Below are 18,827 nucleotides of genomic sequence, written 5' to 3' on the forward strand. Positions count from 1 at the left end.
CTGACCCTCCCCCATTCATGCTCTGTCTCTCCCTGTCTCAAAAATAAATAAACATTAAAAAAAAAACAAAACAATCCTGAGAATCCCAGGGGAAGCCCCTTCTGAGCCTGTCATCTATTACAGCCTAAACCAACTGGGAGCTATTGATACTTTCAATATTCACAAGAACTTGGTCAACAGGTCATTCCTATTTACTATTCATTGTTTAATATGAATCCCTGTAGCCATCTGAAATGTTTCTTTCCAAGGGAAAGATCTCTTCCTGCTATTCACCCTGCCTGGGACAGTCACCAACTTTAGACCCAACTCAGTTTCTCCTTTGGACTTCGCCCTTCTTTTTTTTGTATAGTCCACGCCCAAAGATGCATCAGGGTTTGAGGCTAATGATTTTAGTTTTAAGTCAGGACATGCCTCATAAGTTATGGGAGGCAGTGTGGTCATGTAGAAAGAATGAGATTTGGATTCAGATAGAATTAGCTTTAAATCTCAGCTCTACCATTTATTAGAAGTGTGACCTTATGCTTAAGCCTTTATTCTTACCTATAACGAAAGGGTAATAATGCCTGCTTTATAGCGTTGTTATGAGAAATTAATAATATGCACGAAACCTGGGCCTGGCTTGGAAAGGAACTCAATACACAGCTCTCACTTTCGCGTTCCTCCTTTCCTCTGTCTCTTCATAGCATCTGCTGCATTTGATGAGAAGGGACCCCTGCAGATACAAGGAGATGGCTGTGATAGGGAGCTAAAAGTGCAGTTGGAAGGAACTAGTGGGTGAAGACACAGAGGGGATTGGACAGCGAGGACCAGAGCTGGAGGAAAGCCTGGATTGCCTGCTTTATAAACATAGGCAGGGGCTCAAGACAGGAGGGAAAGACAGTACATGCTTTACACAGGTTGGAGGAAGGGAAGGTGGGTGTGAAATAGGGGTCTAACAGACACTATTACCCTCTATTGATTCAGTAATGTCACAGACGGCAAAGGAACATTAAGCCAGGTAAATGAAGTGGATAACATTTCAGATAAAACAAACAAACAAACAAACAGAAAGATCCTAGCAAGGACAGGATATCTTCCTAATCTCAAATAGCAAGCTTTAGCTCTGGCAACCAGAATCACTATCTTTGACTGCCAAAGGAAATGTCCAGTGAAGCCTGAGAATGAAATCAATATTTAAATTAAATCAAATGCAACGGACAACAGCTGAAAATTATAACCAACCCGAAACTAGGCAGTTATTTTTGTTAAAACCTTGTATTAGGGGAGCACCTGGGTGGCTTAGTCGGCTAAACATCCGACTTCAGCTCAGGTCATGATCTCCCAGTTTGTGAGTTTGAGCCCCACATTGGGCTCTGTGCTGACAGCCCAGAGCCTGGACCCTGCTTCAGATTCTGTGTCTCCCTCTCTTTCTGCCCTTCCCCCGCTCATGCTCTGTCTCTCTCAAATATAAATAAACCTTAAAAAAGTTAAAAAAAAAAAAACCCAAAACCTTGTATTAGGTCACAAGCAATATATATAAATATAAAATTTACCTGAAAAGTTGTAGGGCCAAGAATTGCCAAGACAGTAGTCTCAATAAATGACTAAATAGTTCTGCAGGGCAGGAGAAAGAACAGTCATTTCAACAAATGGTACTGGGGCAAGTGCATCCCCATATGGAACAGAATGAAACATGATTCCTATCTCACACCACACATAAAAAATCAATTCCCAGCTGGACTGGAGAGTTAAATGTGAAAGTCAATCAGATAATTTTCTGGAAGGTAACACAGAAGAATCTCATTATGATCTCAGTATAGGGGATGTTTTTCTTAAATGGGACACACACACAGTAATCATTAATCATTGATGAACTAAACTTTGTTAAGAACTTTTGCTCAATAAGACACCATTCAAGAACAAAAAGGCAAGCCTCAGACTGGAGATTTTGTAATACATATATCCAGCAAAGCAACTGTATAAAATATATATATTGCGAGGATACAGAGCAGCTAGGATCCTCTTACATGGCTGGTAAGAGTATAAACTGCTATAATCAATGAAAAAGTACAAAGTGTAGGAACATGCTGGAACATGGATGTATCTCAGACACAATGTTCTGTGAAAGAAGTCGTACACAAACAGGGTATATATTGTATGATTCCATTTAAATGTAGTTACTACTGGTTAATTTATAAAGCCTACCTACAGATGCAGAATTTTCAGAGCAACTTTCAGTAACAATTTTTTAACTGCTATAACATTATCCCAAATTATGTGGAAAAAAAATTATGTTCCTTGTCTCCACTTTGGCAGTTTTTTGTTTTAATTAACATGGTAGTGGAGGCCAATGCGCTTAGATGCGAGAAAAAGTTAAAGGGATAAAAATGGAAAAGAGGAAGGAAAAATATCTCTATTGGTGGATCACATGAAATTATACCTGGAAAATCCTACAGTATCAAAGATAAAAAAAAATTAAATGATACAATTTAGCAAGTTAGCAAGATATAAAATTAATGTGCAAAAATAAATAGCTTTCATATATAAACATAATAACCGGTAAAAATACATGATGGAAGAAAAACACCGTAATCACAATAGCAACACAAAAGGCAAACACTTGAGACTAAATTTTAAAAGTGTTAAAAACCTATTTCTGAAACACACAAAATAAACTTGAACAAATGTGAAGACATCAATTGGATAGGACATCCTCACAGGATGTAGTTCTTCCTAATTTACAAATTAGGCAATACCAATTAAAATACCAAAACCCTTTTTTTTTGGTTTGCTGCAGCCAGGAAATTGATACTTAAGTTTATTTGGGAAAACAAACATAAAAGAATAGGAAAACACTGAAAACAAAAAAAGCTAGGAGGAGTGATGAACCTTATCAGACATTAAAACACTCTACACAGCCTCCATAGTTAAACGTGCAAATGGACATTAACAATGGAATAGAAATCCAGAAAGAGACCCCACCACATTCGAAAACTTAGCACATAACCAATCACTGGAGCAAAGAGGCACCTGTAGTAAATGATGTACATTCAACTGAAGAGCCATTTGTAAAAGATAAAAGTAGGTCTATTCCTCACAATTTTACACAAGAGTAAACTCTAAGTAATCAGAGATCTAAATGTAAATGACTTGAAACTGTAAGTTTACAAAAAGGGAGTAATTTCCTCTATATGAGTAAATGAGTAAATTCCTCTATAACCTGGGTGTAGAGGAAGATTTTCTAAGTCCAGATGGAAAAGAAAAAAAAAAAAAAAGAGAAAAGGAGGAAAAATAGGACATTAAAAATAAACTAGCGCATTGGGGTGCCTTGGTGGCTCAGTCAGTCGAGTGTCCAACTTTGGCTGAGGTCATGATCTTGCAGTTTGTGGGTTCAAGCCCCGCTTCTGGCTCTGTGCTGATGGCTGAGAGCCTGGAGCCTGTTTTGGATTGTGTCCCTTTCTCTCTCCACCCCTCCCCCACTCGCGCTCTGTCTTTGTCTCTGTCAAAGACAAATAAACATTAAAAAGTATAAAAATAAAAATAAACTAGTGCATTGCAAAAAAATATGAGCAAAATCAAAATACAAATAACATTGTAAGCTACATTAGCAATATGTTATTAGACAAAGGGCTAATATCCTTAATATCCTATATCCTTAATATAAAATTTAATCGAAAAAGGAACCAAAACCTTAGAAAAGTGGACATAATACATGAATAGGCAACTCACCAAAAGTGGATACAAAAATGGCCCTTAATCATGTTTTTACAACTTCTTATTCATAATAACAAAAATGCAAACTAAAAGTACAGTGAGATACTTTTCCACCAGATAGGCAAAAATTAAAAGCTTGACAATTAAATTCTGACGGTGAGGCCATGGAGAGTAACACATTGCTGGCAGAAACACGAAACGGTGCAATATCTATGGAAGGGAATTTGGCAATATTTAATAAAACCACATATACATTTGCTCTTTTACCTAGTAACTCCAACTTCTAGGAATTTACTCTTGAATATATACTTCCAAAAATAAGAAAATGCTAACACGAGGTTAAGTATTGCTGCATTACATAGAGTTGTAAATGCGAGAACTACTTAAATACCCAAATATGGGAGAATGATAGCATAAAGAATGAAATTTAAACTCAATGGAATACTATACAGCTATGAAAAAGATGATCTTTGAAAGGTTATATGGAGTGATTTCCAGCACAGATTATTCGGGGGGCAGGGGAAGAGCATGCACACACACAATTCATTGTGTAAGAAAGAAGGGAAAATTAGAAAAAAAAAGCCATATTTGCTTATTTTAGCAAAAAGAAATGCGGAAAGGATGAACGAGAATGGGATTGTTTACCTACAATCGGAGCAGAAAGGAATGAAAGGGATGGGAAAGGGTGTAAGATTTGAGTACATATGCTGAATGGTTAGACTTCTGAACATACGTTAATGTTCTATACATTAAAAAATACAATTAAATCCCGGACTAGAGGGAAAAAACATGCTTTGTAAGGGAATTATTGGGACAACTGAGAAAATTGGAATATAAAGTATTAAATGCATGTTAAAATTTCTGGAAGTGGTGACTGTACTGGTGTCATGTAAGACAATATCCTTATTCCTCGGAAATATACATTAAAGTATTAAGGGGTAAAGGAACATTACTGCTTAAACCCTGCTCTCAAAAGCCTGAAAAAAATTACGTATGTGTGCATATTCACATTTGCATATGAAGAAAGTATGTAACATACACAAAGTTTTTAAATGCCAAAATGTTAAAAATTAGTGAATCTGGGTAAAAGGTAAAAATTCTCCATTCTTCTTGAAAATTTTAAATCATTACTAAAAGACTCTACGATCAAGATTGGGATAATAAGCCATTGGGGGCTTTTGTCTGTCATTGACTGATTTCAGGATTTATAGAAAGACATTTTAATAAATGTAAAATGGATGCCTCCATTTCATGCGTTCTATTTCCAGACTGTCAAAGGACCAACAGAAATGCAGCCGTGCCTCTCACCTTAGTAAACAATTTGCCTCTTGGCAATTTGCTCAAAGTCCAGATATACCTACCCCTCCACCTAATCAGTTCAAATGCACGAACAGGTAGATTGGAGTCACATTTATAAGCTCCTAGTCAAGCAAATTTTGTACTTTTAAAGCCCACTAGTGTTGGCATCTCCACATGGATCATGAGAACTGAAACAGTGGCTCTAAGAAGCCGAAGAGTGTGGTCTGGGTTAACCCGCTGCCCTTCTTTTGGCTAGTCAACTAGGATATACCGTCACTGGCCGAGAGCCCTTTGAAAATCACTGTACCACTCTGGATGGCAGGTCACACAGATTAAACATTCTTTTATTTGACCCAAACTGAGCGGTAACGTTTAAATGATGCATTGGAAAGCAGTGCCGTTATCCCTCAAAACAGACAAGGGTGGTTTAATTAAAAGAGGTTGACAAAGCAGATGTGGAAAAATCAGGATGTCAATCAAGTGCCAAGGTGAACATACACCTTGATACGGGGACTAAAATATTTGACTATATAATTTGGGGTTCTAATTCAACAATTTTTGTCAGTGATCATGCCAAAGTAATGGACAAATAAGTACCTAATGGTTGGGAGGTTAAGTCTGGGGAGAGGATTACAGGGACATATACACATTTTAATATGTATTTCAATGTTTGAATTAAAACATTTTTTAAAATCTTTATTTATTTTTGAGAGAGAGACAGAGTACAACCGGGGGAGGAACAGAGAGAGAAAGGGAGACACAGAATCTGAAGCAGGCTCCAGGCTCTGAGCTGTCAGCACAGAACCCGATGTGGGGCTCAAACCCACGAACAGTGAGATCACGACCTGAGCCAAAGTTGGACACTTAACCAACTGAGCCACCCAGGCACCCCTCACCTCACTGTTTGAATTTTAAAGAAGACACCCTGACTTTACAATTTAAAAACAGCTAAAATCAGTTCTAGTGATCAGTCATGGGAAAGATACAAACATGAATGGAGACAGCAATCTGTGTGAGCTGGCTTTACAAAGATCAAACTAAAACGCTAATGTTTTCAGACCTAGCTAATAAACATTAAGCTAAAAAGTAGCAAAAGGGATAAACAAAGGACAAAATACATTTTTTTATTCAAGAATATGGAAGCTCTTTGGACTCAAAAACACAAACCTTTATTCTATAAAATTTTATAATAATCCTTAGTAGTTAGCTCTAAAAAGCCACAGAATACTAAAAATTAAATGTATGACACACAAAAAATCAGGCAACATTGGGGGAAAGTTATTTTTAAATATAGTACATTTCAACAGACAAATTTTACAATGGGAGACCTTTTAATTCAATTTTTCTAATAAAGGGTTTTTCTTGGTTTATTAAAAACATAAAATAGTTTCTTCTTGAACTTTTATAAAATTTATCAAACTGGCAATTTCCTTAGTAACAGGCTGAGCCAGGTGATAATACGGAAAACAATTTCCATCTAAGATTAGAAGGCTAATTTTGGTACTACTGCATAGGTTTAGTATTATTGCATAGGCTGCAAATTTATTGCAAAACTATACTAACTTCTTCGGTTCAGATTTGCTGTTGCATCATCCTATTTGCCATCGGATGGTGGAGGCACCACCTTGTGGTAAAAAAAAAAAAAAAAAGCTTCTCAAAAAATTAAAACTAGACCTACCCTATGGCCCAGCAATAGCACTGCTAAGAATTTACCCAAAGGATACAGGAGTGCTGATGCATAGGGGCACTTGTACCCCAATGTTTATAGCAGCACTTTCAACAATAGCCAAATTGTGGAAAGAGCCTAAATGTCCATCAACTGACGAATGGATAAAGAAATTGTGGTTTATATACACAATGGAATACTATGTGGCAATGAGAAAGAATGAAATATGGCCTTTTGTAACAACGTGGATGGAACTGGAGAGCGTTAAGTGAAATAAGTCATACAGAGAAAGACAGACACCATGTTTTCACTCTTATGTGGATCCTGAGAAACTTAACAAAAGACCATGGGGGAGGGGAAGGGAAAAAAAAGAGGGAGGGAGGCAAAACCATAAGAGACTCTTAAAAACTGAGAATAAACTGAGGGTTGATGGGGGTGGGAGGGGGGGGAAAGTGGGTGATGGACATTGAGGAGGGCACCTGTTGGGATGAGCACTGGGTGTTTTATGGAAACCAATTTGACAATAAATTTCATAATAATAATAAAAAAGCTTCTCCATGACAGAAGTCAAAAGACTGGTTAGTCAGAGGGCAGGGGAGAGCCACTGGGTGGGGCTTCCAGGGCACGAGTGGTATTCTATTTCTTGACCTGCATAGAGATGTCATGAGTGCTGACTTTACAATTATTAAACCACATGACTTTCCTGTTCTTGTACCTTGTAATTTTAAAGGTTTATTTTGGGGAAAAGAAAGGTTTCTATGTACCTGAATGAAGTCTTATGCCTAAATGCTTAAAATTCCTAAGCACCTGGCCAGTCATATATTTATAGAATTTCCTGGAATTACAATTCATTCTTAGCCTTATAAATGCACTGCTGTATTTTTATGATAGGAACAAAACACCGAAAAGAGGTATATTCTTTGGTAAATGATGGAAGGCTCTTTTCCTCAGAATGTTTTCATCGTTGCTTTCTTGGCCTCCAAGAGCAACTGGGGGTACTCTGCAATCATCTGGAATCACCTCTATACACCTACACTAACATGTCTGAAAACTTCCCACCAAACCTCTAGATTTTACTGCATCAACAGTAAGTACCAAGGGCATACTGAAACTATGCAACAATATCCAATCAGAAAGGATTTCCTTTCCTGTTTCCAGGACGTGACACGCACCGTTAACAAAATGATTCGGATTAAGTGAACAGGGTTTCACCTCTCACTGCCCTGGGATCCCTTTTCCTAGGAGCTAACTGCGTTACACTTAGTACCTTTTTTTTTTATACCATGGAGCAATTTTCAGAAAAAGAGAAAGTCTTATTCATTTTTCGTAGGACTTGGTCAGGATGCTTTTGTCACTGTCTCCTTCACTATGCCCCTTGCCCGAGCACATCTTGGCGGCAGGTGAGAAGGGCCATTAACAGACGCCCGCTGTGCAGGGGCGGCACTACGCTGCCCACACACCACCGCCCAAACCAGCTTCCATTCTGCAGGGAAAGCAACTCTCACTCCTGGTTTCATTTCTGCTGGGAGTATTAAAGATGTGGGCCCATGGACCTGAGAATATTTCGCAGGACAACGCCTTCACTGATTAATACTACCTGCTAAACTAATCCTTACGCTCAAGCTAGGTACAGAAAATATATATTTTTTAATATTTAAAATGGATTCACACTTTATCCCAATAGAAGGTTATATCCCAGGCCTAGGCCATTTCAAAGGGCTATAATATGGAGACAGCCACCAGGCAAATGTTCTTTTATAATTTGACACAGTCCAGGTGTGACCGTGCCAATAATCATGACTACTGCTCAGTCCAGTGTATAACTCTACAAATGAAGAAATGTGTGCTTGTTGTACTGCCCAGATCTACAAATTCCCTAAGGAGTCTTTAAATATAGGTACCTCTTGGACGATAGGAAGGAACACTCTAAGGGTGTTTTAACAGTCTTAAGACAGAGAACGAAATTACTGAACTTAAATCTGAAGAGGTCCAATTCTTATACCCCCCTTGAACACAGTAAAGAAATACAAACTTGTCCACGGGCATACAACCCTGAATGTGCCTGATCCTGGAAGCTAAGCAGTGTTGGGCCTGGTTAGTACTTGGATGGGAGAAAATATGAACTTAACACGGGCTGCTTCACTAAGATTTCTGGAACTCTGTCTGATGTTAAGATAAAATGTTATTACTATGAAATTTTGGCACTGATATCCCACAGAAGTTGTATTTTAATATTTTAATCTAATATAATCATAACGACCAACTGACCACTGTATCTAAAAAACGTTCTTCAATTATCTTCTAAGAAAGATATAGTTAAGTATAAATCTTTCTTAATGCTTTTCCTCCTAGAAATAGAGGAGAGAGCTATAGCACAGGAGAAAGAGAGAACCACGAATAATGGAGAATAGAGAAAATGACTATTGCTGAATGGGAACACAATTTTTTAAAATCTTTGCTACAACTGAAATCAAAAACTTAGTAATTCAGAGACTGCTCTATTTTTTAATACAAATATATCTAATTATTCAAAGTATAAGATACATCTAACATTCAAAGTCTCAGTGGCTGACACGATCACAAACATTAGAAAAAGAACAACACTTAGTAACAAACAATGAGCTTAGGCACGGTTTTACAGATTGTTTTACCTTCAGGAAATCCAGAATCTTTAGAAATTATTAAAATTACAAGGAGGTTAAGTTTTATAAGCTCTTTTCCTCAACTTTGGTTAAATGTAACTACATTAAAATACTGACAGTCTTTGATAATGAAGCAGAAACATAGAGTGACAGATTTCTGTTAATCCTTACTCAAGAATGGTATTTAAGCAAAGCCCTCATTCAGTTAGATGTACGCTAATATATGTAAGGAAAACATTCTGATCTTGTAGAGCATCCCCAGGTAATGTTAAGAACTAGATTAAAAAGTATGGTGAACCAGTGCCATTCTGGATGTCCTCAAATTGGGATGTTTCTCAATTAAAGGAGTCATGTTCACGAAACGATACGTCAAAACACAAATTCTTATACGTTAAGTTTTTCTGTTAAGTAAGTCTCTTTCAAATTCTTTAATTAACAGCGATACTTAAAAAAATCTTCAACTGTAAACTATTTGCTTGCAGTGTTTTGATTTTTCCTGAACCTTGAATGCTTCAAACTGCCATTAAATATATTATCTTCTGTTTCCTCTTAAAGAGCTAGTGTTCATAAAAGGATCATCGTCGTCATCCTGCAATGACACAAATGTTACATGAGTGGTTGTTCCATGCTTCACTGAGGCAAGACAGAAGTGCTTCTGGGTAAACACCACCACCAGTAAGGGCCATTTCCTCCTTTCACATGAGGAAGGCACTCAGTTTTATATATCCCTTATAAATATGAACTTTTCCCTTCCCTAGTAGCTTGCTAAGAAGCACTCAAAATAATTGATCCTGATGTGTGTGTGTGTGTGTGTGTGTATACACCTGTAATACATACCATACACATTTCTATTAACCAAAAAGGCAAAAAAGATGTGGGGAAGCCAAGAAAATTAATACTCTTCAAATTATTTCTATTTGGTTTTTGAGTAGGTTTTTTTCCAATTACATATTATTACTGGTGTTACCTAATGTTCTGGAAACTCACCCCCCCCTCCCCCAAATAATGAAGCCACATGGCCTAACTGAGAAACAGCTGTAATTCTTATCTCCCATTACCTATTTTATGCTAGAGATAGCTAGCTATTCTCAGACTGCTGCAAAAAAACATCTAGCAAATCAATCTTTCAAATGTCTTTTTGGGAAAAGAAGCAGTATGAAAGAGGTCCCTTGCTGGAACTAAGCTGCAGATTATAGGCATACTAAGAGATGACAGGAATATCAGAAGAATTTAGTTAAAGAGTAGGAAAACTAAAACCTTCGAGAAGCCTAAAATATAAAATTTGTTGAGGATAATTTGTTGAATTGCTTTAAGGCAATAACTTTTATTTATTTTTATTTAAAAAGTTATTTAAAAACTTAAAAAAAAAATTTTTTTTTAACGTTTATTTATTTTTGAGACAGAGAGAGACAGAGCATGAACAGGGGAGGGGCAGAGAGACAGAGAGACACAGAATCTGAAACAGGCTCCAGGCTCTGAGCAGTCAGCACAGAGCCCGACGCGGGGCTCGAACTCACGGACCTTGAGATCATGACCTGAGCCGAAGTCGGACGCTTAACCGACCGAGCCACCCAGGCGCCCCGCTAAAAACTTTTAAATATTCAGAAGAGAAAGCAAAATTGCATGTAAAATTTTAATTTATGTTTCTTTTAAGACACTGATAAAAAGGGGTAATTATTTGGTGTTAGGCTTTGTTGGTGGTATTAACACATTCAAATGTTAGCTAAGTTGGCTATCTGGTAAGAAATGGATGCCTTGAAAAATACAAACTCATTCACATTTTTTGATTTATTTTCTGCTATTATCAAAGGCAGAACTTATTAATAAACCAGAGGTAAATCCAAATTGGAGCATAATAATTAGTCAACAGTTTTTCTTTGCAGTTAACATGAACTATATACAAATCTTTAACTGTAACATATAACCACATGTCTATCTAGATGCTTGGGAATTAACAAATTAACATTAACTGCTCACCCCCCTCCTGGAAAAAACATATTCGTTTTTTCCATAGGTAGATTGAGCTCACGGTGCCATTTTTCTCTGCAGCCTGAACTGTTGGTGAGTCTTCTCCTCAAGCTGGTTCAGAACCTCAGCTGGGATACAGGGACATGATAGCAACAGGTGAAGCTCAAAATGAAAGGTGTGAGTCACACGCTACTGCAGGGGTGGACCTGGAAGACACTGTGCTAAGTAGAATAAGCCAGTCACAAAAAGAGAAAGACTTATGACTCCATTCAGAGCAGGTATCTAAATCAGTCCAATTCACAGAAACAAAAAGAACAGTGGTTACCAGGGGCCGGGAAGAAGGGGAAATGAAGAGTTGTTCCATGGGTGAAGATTTTTAACTCCGAAAGAGGAAAAGACTCTGGAGATCCACTGCATAACAAGTGAACATACTGAACACGAGGGCACTGCACACCGAACAATGGTTAAGATGGCAAGTTTTACGCCACGTGTTTTTGTCACAGTTGAGAAACTTTTTAAGTAAAAATAAACAAAAGAGGTTACAGACTTAAGAAAAACGCCTTAAAACAATTCAACAAAAAACTAGCAAAGTCCTTTCAAATGGCCTCCATGGAGGAATGGGAAAGGCCAGACTTTATTTAATTCAAGGTAGCTGAACCAACAAACGAATAAAACCAAGAGGCAAGTCCTGAGTCTGCCTTGTCCTATTCCTTCTTTGCTCCTTTTCTGGCCCAGACTCAACTTGTCTTCACTTGGTTTCTTTCACATATCCTGCCATTTAATATTTCAGTGCATATCTGAACACCTTTGTGAATGAAAATCACCACCACATACCATTTTATATACGAAATGTGTAAAGCATACAGTGGGTACTTAACAAATATTTTATTAAAGTAACATTAAAAACTTTAAGAATATTTCATCACTTCTCCAAATATAAATGACAGATGCTGAAAACAACTATTCTGATCCATTAACAGGGCAAATTATCTTATTTCAAAAATTGGCAGGCCTTTTACATCCGAGTATTTACACTTGCAGGTACTCAACAGATGCTACTTACGGACTCTTAACATCTTAAGTGCAGTTCAAAGGAAGGTTATCAATGAAACTATTTTAAAAAATAATTTCCAGCAACTAGCTTAGCAGTCCCTATTTACATTTTTAAAAAATGTTTATTTATTTTTGAGAGACCGAGAGAGACAGAGAGAGAGACAGAGAAGAGAGTGTCAGAGCAAGTGCGAGCAGGGAGGGGCGGCGGGGGGGGGGGGGGGGGCGCAGAGGATCTGAAGCGTGCTCTGTGTTGAAAGCACTCACAAACTGTGAGATCACGACCTGAGCCACAGTCAGACACTCAATCGACTGCCACCCAGGTGCCCCAGTCCTTATTTAAATTTTACGAATTGCTAAAAATTAAAGAAGATTGAATAATATTACTTTATTACCTCATCTGATTCAAAATCGACCCCTTTAGCTATTTGGCTTTGGGACATGCGCTTGCTTGATGATGATGATGTGCTCGGACACCTGAGGCAGAAACATGGAAAAAACAAGGAAAATGAATCAGAATTCATCAGAAGTGCCTTTTTAGCTAATGTTTCATTCTAGTAGCAGCCACGAATAAAATTAGCTAATACCTTCCCTTTAATGTACATTAGCAACATAAAAACTTAATGGTGAGAAAAAGGACTCTGGGGCCAGGGTTTGAATTCCAGTTTTGTTGTTTACTAGCTATGTGGCTTTAGGCAAGTTACTTAGCCTCTCTGCCTCAATTTCCTCATCCATAAAATGAGGATAATAATTTTTAGAGATTAATTGTGTTAATATACTTACTCAGATCAGTGCCTGACATACATTAAACACTACACTGATACTTGCTTGTTAGTATAGGGCTCAGCATGTTACTAACATGCGTCTACTACCAGCCCCCACTCCTAAAAATTGTGGCAACACTGAAATACTTTTTATTCAAATATCAGTTTTGTCTCTTCAACAGGCTAAAACGATTTTAGGAAAGGCTCACTGCTTTCTAGGGTTGCGTCGTTATATGATTTGTGTTCAATCCAAAGCAAATAGCAAATATATACTGAGTGTTTGCTCTTTTCCAGGTACTCTGATAGGTCTTGGGAAATATCAGTGTACAAGAAGATCAAGATTCCCATCCTTATGAAGCTTAACTTGTGCTAATTAATGAAACTTATATTCGTATGTCTTTTTATCCATAAGAATTCTGTCTTCTTAGATCACTAGCGCATGCAGCCTATCCAGCCTGCCTGGTTTTTTACTGCCTGTGAGCTAAGAATGGTTTCACATTTTGAAATGGGGTACATTTAGATGGTTATATAAATACCTACAGAATATCTTCAGTTTTGCCTCTTGGTCTGAAAAGCCTAAAATATTTATTATTGGGCTCTTTAAGAAAGTTTGCTGACTTCTCTCTTAAATGAAAGCAGCATTTGTCAATTCTTAGTTAATAATTTATTATTATGCTTTGGGATGTTATTACAGCAAAGGAAGTATGTCTGAAGGTCTTGTCTGGAAAACAGGTTGAGAATCAAGCGGTCTTGTGTCTGAAGGAAAGAGAAAAATCCACAGGTTCTTATGCATAAAAGTAAAGGACATGAGGATTTGTCAAGCAAACTTGAAGAACAACATGGTTTTAGAAGTACAGATCAAGGACATTTATCAAATGACCCATTTGGGGAGTGCCCATCTCTATCTATACTTGACCCAAGCAGGAACTACCTGATCAGTTGTTGACTTGCTTCTATCTGTGACAGGAAGCAGATCAAGAGCATAAAGTCATAGTGCCCAGGTGGCAAAGTTAGGTTAATAAGTTCTTGTTGGGGGCCTGGAGAAAGGGGTGGGGTTTATGGAAACACCCACTGAGATGTGACTCTGCCTCTGATGTCTCCCCAATAACCAATGGAACCCAGAGACAAGCCAGTCATCTATGATGGATGGTGGCTCATCTTATCATAACAAGAATCCTAGTTCAGAGACCCCACAGACCTACAGATCTCATCTGTGAAGGATCCCCTATCCTTAGAAATCAGCAGAGGGGAGGGAAAGAAATAAAGGGAGAAGGGTGTATCAAATCGAGTGCCAGGAGTTGTATAAGTTTTCTCCATTTTTGTTCAGCTAGCATTTGGGGCCATAAATTAGAGTTCCTCGTCTAGAGATGTTCAGCCAGTAAGTCAGTTGTAGCAGTGTTATAAACACAGGGCAACATGTTAAATTGGCCTTATATTGTGCCTGGTACATAAAAGGTGCCACAAAAACCTTAGTTCCCTGCCACTGCAATGTTTAATAGAATCCTCTCAACCTCTGCTCCTCCCCCTGGCCCAGTGGGGCTGGGTCTTCTTGTACTTGCTGCTTTAAAGGGAGGGTCGTTATTATCCGCCAGCTCTATCAAACCTGAAGGGCCCTCTTATTCTCAGTACAAGGACAGAGTTTGGGACGACTTTTTCCAGGGAAAAGCAGGCTTTCCATTGCCTATTTGGCAGAAAGGGATCTTACAACTGGAAGCTATTTCTGTTTTCAAGTTAACTGCAAGCATATTAGTGCTTTCACTGCTTACCCTTCCTCCTGTTATGCTTGTTTTCCCTAGCGTGTTACTTAATTTATTTAATAAGCACTTATAGGGCTGTTATTGTGTGCCAGGCACTGTACTTAGTCCTTGATAAACGTGAACTCACTTAAGCTTCATAACCCTATGAAGTAAATATTAGTATATTCATTTTATAAATGAAGATACTCAGGCACAGAAAAGTAAAAAAAAAAAAAACAAAAAAAAAAACTTGCACAAGGTCCATACCTAGAAAGTAGCAGAGCTTAACTGCTGTAAATTATAATCAGGGTAACCATACAAACCCTGCCACTAGTAATATAATTCTTCAAAACCAGCCTAAATCATGTCATTCAGTTGCTGTCATCAGAAATACCAATCTGCCATGGCTGATTTCAGATCTACTGCCAAAATGTTAATTTCTAAATTGCCTCTCATCATTTAAATGATTCTTGCTGCCTGCACAACGGTTTGAGAGGTTAATCTATTAAGTTCAGAAGTGACAACAGAGACAGTTCTGGAGCAGAATGTCTTGGCTGTGTGACTAGCTGGGTCATCTTAGGTAAGCCACTTAACCTACTGTGCCTCGCCTTCTTCAAAGGTACAATGGAGATAACAGAGTTTTTTTTTGTTTTTTTTTTTTTAATATTTACTTATTTTTTGAGTAAGAGCGAGCCCATGTGCAGGGGCGAGCAGGTGAGGGGCAGAGAGAGGGAGAGACAGAATCCCAAGTAGGTTCTGTGCTGTCAGCACAGAGCCCGATGTGGGGATAGAACTCATGAGCCTTGAGATCATGAACTGGGCCGAAATCAAGAGATGGGTGCTTAACAGACTGAGCCACCCAGGCACCCCAGGATAATGTAGCTCTAACCATGAATACCTGGCATGGCTGTGAGCACCAAACAGGCTAATTCACATGTAAAGACTTGGAAGAGTGCCTGACTGAGCAATTCAGTTACTATTATTACCTCATAGGTAAATAAGAAGTCAACATTTATTCTTCTGAAAAGTAGACCGCCCAAAATGGCAACAACATCACGAGTTTTAATACCCTGAAAATATATGTCAAACATACCGAAGTTGCATTTTCACCATTCCAATAATGAAAAATAAAGACTTCATGCAAGCTAAACTTCTTTTTCCTCTCAACTACTGAGGCGCCACTGAAAAAAACCTCCAAAGGCTACACCTGTTTTTGTGTGTTTTAATTCACAAAGACAAGAATGACCAAACAAGTATGGATATTCTTTCAATAAATCTCCTTCTCCTTAAGCAAATTTGAGTTATGTTTCTATCGACTGGAACCAAAGGAGTCCTGATTGATACTGGACTCAAGTTGAAGACAGTAACTCAAGACTGAGAAATTCAAGTAAATCTTTCTATGAGCTAACTACCTCAATGACCCTCAACTACGGACTGCAAATATACAATCTAACCTGCGTCTGAGCCCATCACAGTATTGTGTACTCCTTCTACAAAGGCTGGCATTGGCCTTGGCAACTCTATACTCTCCTGGGTCTTTCTCAGGTCCTTCTTGTTGCCTTTCCTACTTTTCCTAAATTCTAAAGGTTGAAACCCAGGTACTGGAACACAAGCCCTCTTTTGTCTCTACCTTCTCTTTCGAGGTGATCAATCCATTCCAATGGCTTCATTAAGTATCAGTGTATCAGTTATATGCTGCTTAGAAGTAAATTTTGTGATCATCCAAACCTCTGATCTCAGCTCTGGACTCAGATCTCCAATTGCCTATGACCAACCCCCTTCAAGTCAATTTTGCAGGCATCTCAAACTTTCCATGTCTCAAGCTGAATTTTTGATTATCTGCCAATCATCCTTTACGAAAATCTGTTTCTCTTCTTTTATGCCTTTCTCAGTGTATGGCAGTGAATGTTCAAGTAGGAAACCTGGAAATCAACCCTGCTACGCCATTCTTCCTCACTCCAAATGTTCAATCCATCCCCAACTGCTGTCATGTCTACCTCACAACATAACCTGAAACCATCTATTCTCTCCCTTTCCCCTGCTACCACTCTGGCGCAAGTCTCCATCATCTCTCTTCCAGGGAGTCCAGGGACTCCCCACAGCAGCACCGGCCTTTCAGGTCAGCCAGCTGGTGCCCTGCCTCCTGCACCACAGGGAGCCTTTAGAAATGTAAATCCCACGGAGCCACTACTCTCCCCAAATCCTTCCGTGTTCCCCCTGCATTTATAATAAAGTCCGAATTCCTTACCTTGCTCAACTGTTCCTGCTTCATGATATACTCCTGCCTCTCCTATTCTTATACCAACTTCCTTCTTTCCCATGTTTTAGTCTACAGTAAGCTTGTTTCTTCTTCAAGAGACTTCTACATGTGCCTTTCCCTGTGCTTTAGGCAAGGCCACGTCTCTTTCAGTAAGATTTCAGCCTCCTCAGAGGCCTCCTCAGAGGCCTTTCCAGATCACCCTTTCAGAGCAGATGTCTGTGGCCTATGACATTACTGTTTACTGCTGCATCCTGATAACTTGGTAGGGGCCAAGGGCAGGCCACACCAAGATGGGCCACTCTGGCATGAAGATTATTTTGAGTTAAGAAGCAATCAAACCCCAGCAGATTCAGGAAAAGCTCTTTACCTCTCCCTCAAATGCTTACAAAGAGTTTAGTAGAGGACCTGTTCCAGAAAGAGAGCTATCACCATAGATAATTACATTATGACATATATTAAGGTATGACAAACAGGAGAAACCTAGCAAGGCCTGTGTGATCAAAGTCCTCTTTGTCCTACTGATTCTGAATGTCCCGGCAAACATTTATTTACTAAGCATTTACACTTTATAATCTTCTTGTGAATTGCTTTCCTTCCCTTTGCCATCCCAGACCCCCATCCTCTTCTCCTTAGTTCAGAATGACATATATATTTGGAATTGCCATGTTTGTGTGGATTACCCCCTATGTACAAAATTAAATTTGATTTTCTCCTGTTAATCTGTCTCACGTCAATTTGGTTCTCAGCCCAGCTAGAAAGACCTTCAACGGCAGAAGAAATTCTTTACAATTTCCTTTAAGCATTTTTACACATCTGTTGATCATTGGCCCAGATGTGACCTACCTTCTTTGTGAAGCCTTCAATGACCTATTCTAGGAAGACACTGTCACTTCCCTCAGATTTCAATGCACTGGAATAAAACATTCATCTTGTTGGATTATTAGTGCCTTATAATTAGTGTACTGCTAACGTGGAAATTCCTTGAAGGAAGGAAACATTTCTTTTGTATTTCTAGCCCCAGCTCCTAGCATACTGTTTAACCCTAGAAATAAGTGGATAGAGGGGCGCCTGGGTGGCTTGGTCGGTTAAGCGTCCGACTTCGGCTCAGGTCATGATCTCACGGTCCGTGAGTTCGAGCCCCGCGTCGGGCTCTGTGCTGACAGCTCAGAGCCTGGAGCCTGTTTCAGATTCTGTGTCTCCCTCTCTCTCTGCCCCTCCCCTGTTCATGCTCTGTCTCTCTCTGTCTCAAAAATAAATGTTAAAAAAAAAAAAAAAAAGAAATAAGTGGATAGGGAACTATACCTACCAATTTTTCCAACACAGACCCGTAATTCACATAAAGCATATATTCTCGGTGGGGTCAACATCACACCCAAGGAATTAAAACTGGTCCCGGGAGATGGGGTGGGTGAAAAATACTGAGATACTACAATGGTTTTGACCCTTCCCAAACTCAATCCTACCCAGCAAAATTTCATTCTTTAGTATTTAATTTCTCTTGTTAGGGAGAAATTAAATTTAAGTTATTTTAATTAATTTAAGTCAAATTTAATTTTTATCCTTAGGTAACGAAAAAAGGCTGAGATCATGAAAAACAGTGTGAGAAACACGGAGGCAGAGTTTTTTCTCATTCTCCCGCTTAGTGCCACAGCTCCCACTCAGGCCATCACTCTCAGCTGTCCTTTTCCACCTCTTTGCTCCAGATGATTCCTATCTTCAAAATCTCAGGTAGATTTTACTCATTCTATA

The 18,827-nt window shown here is 38.6% G+C and overlaps 1 protein-coding gene across 7 annotated transcripts in view; it reads right to left on the minus strand.

The window, feature by feature from the left end:
* Positions 1-4,886: 4,886 nt before the first annotated feature.
* MRE11 (MRE11 homolog, double strand break repair nuclease) overlaps positions 4,887-18,827 on the minus strand; it is a 78,975-nt gene continuing 65,034 nt past the window's right edge. For all 7 annotated transcript variants that reach the window (XM_049653857.1, XM_049653835.1, XM_049653843.1 and 4 more), the window contains 2 exons: positions 12,714-12,795; positions 4,887-9,889 (listed from right to left, as the gene is read on the minus strand). In XM_049653857.1, coding sequence (XP_049509814.1) covers positions 9,833-9,889; positions 12,714-12,795 — 139 coding nt within the window. In that variant the 3' untranslated portion in view covers positions 4,887-9,832. The remainder of the gene's footprint in view (positions 9,890-12,713; positions 12,796-18,827) is intronic.

The sequence above is a fragment of the Panthera uncia genome, chromosome D1 (genome assembly GCF_023721935.1).
Source record: "Panthera uncia isolate 11264 chromosome D1, Puncia_PCG_1.0, whole genome shotgun sequence".
In the NCBI taxonomy this organism is placed as follows: domain Eukaryota; kingdom Metazoa; phylum Chordata; class Mammalia; order Carnivora; family Felidae; genus Panthera; species Panthera uncia.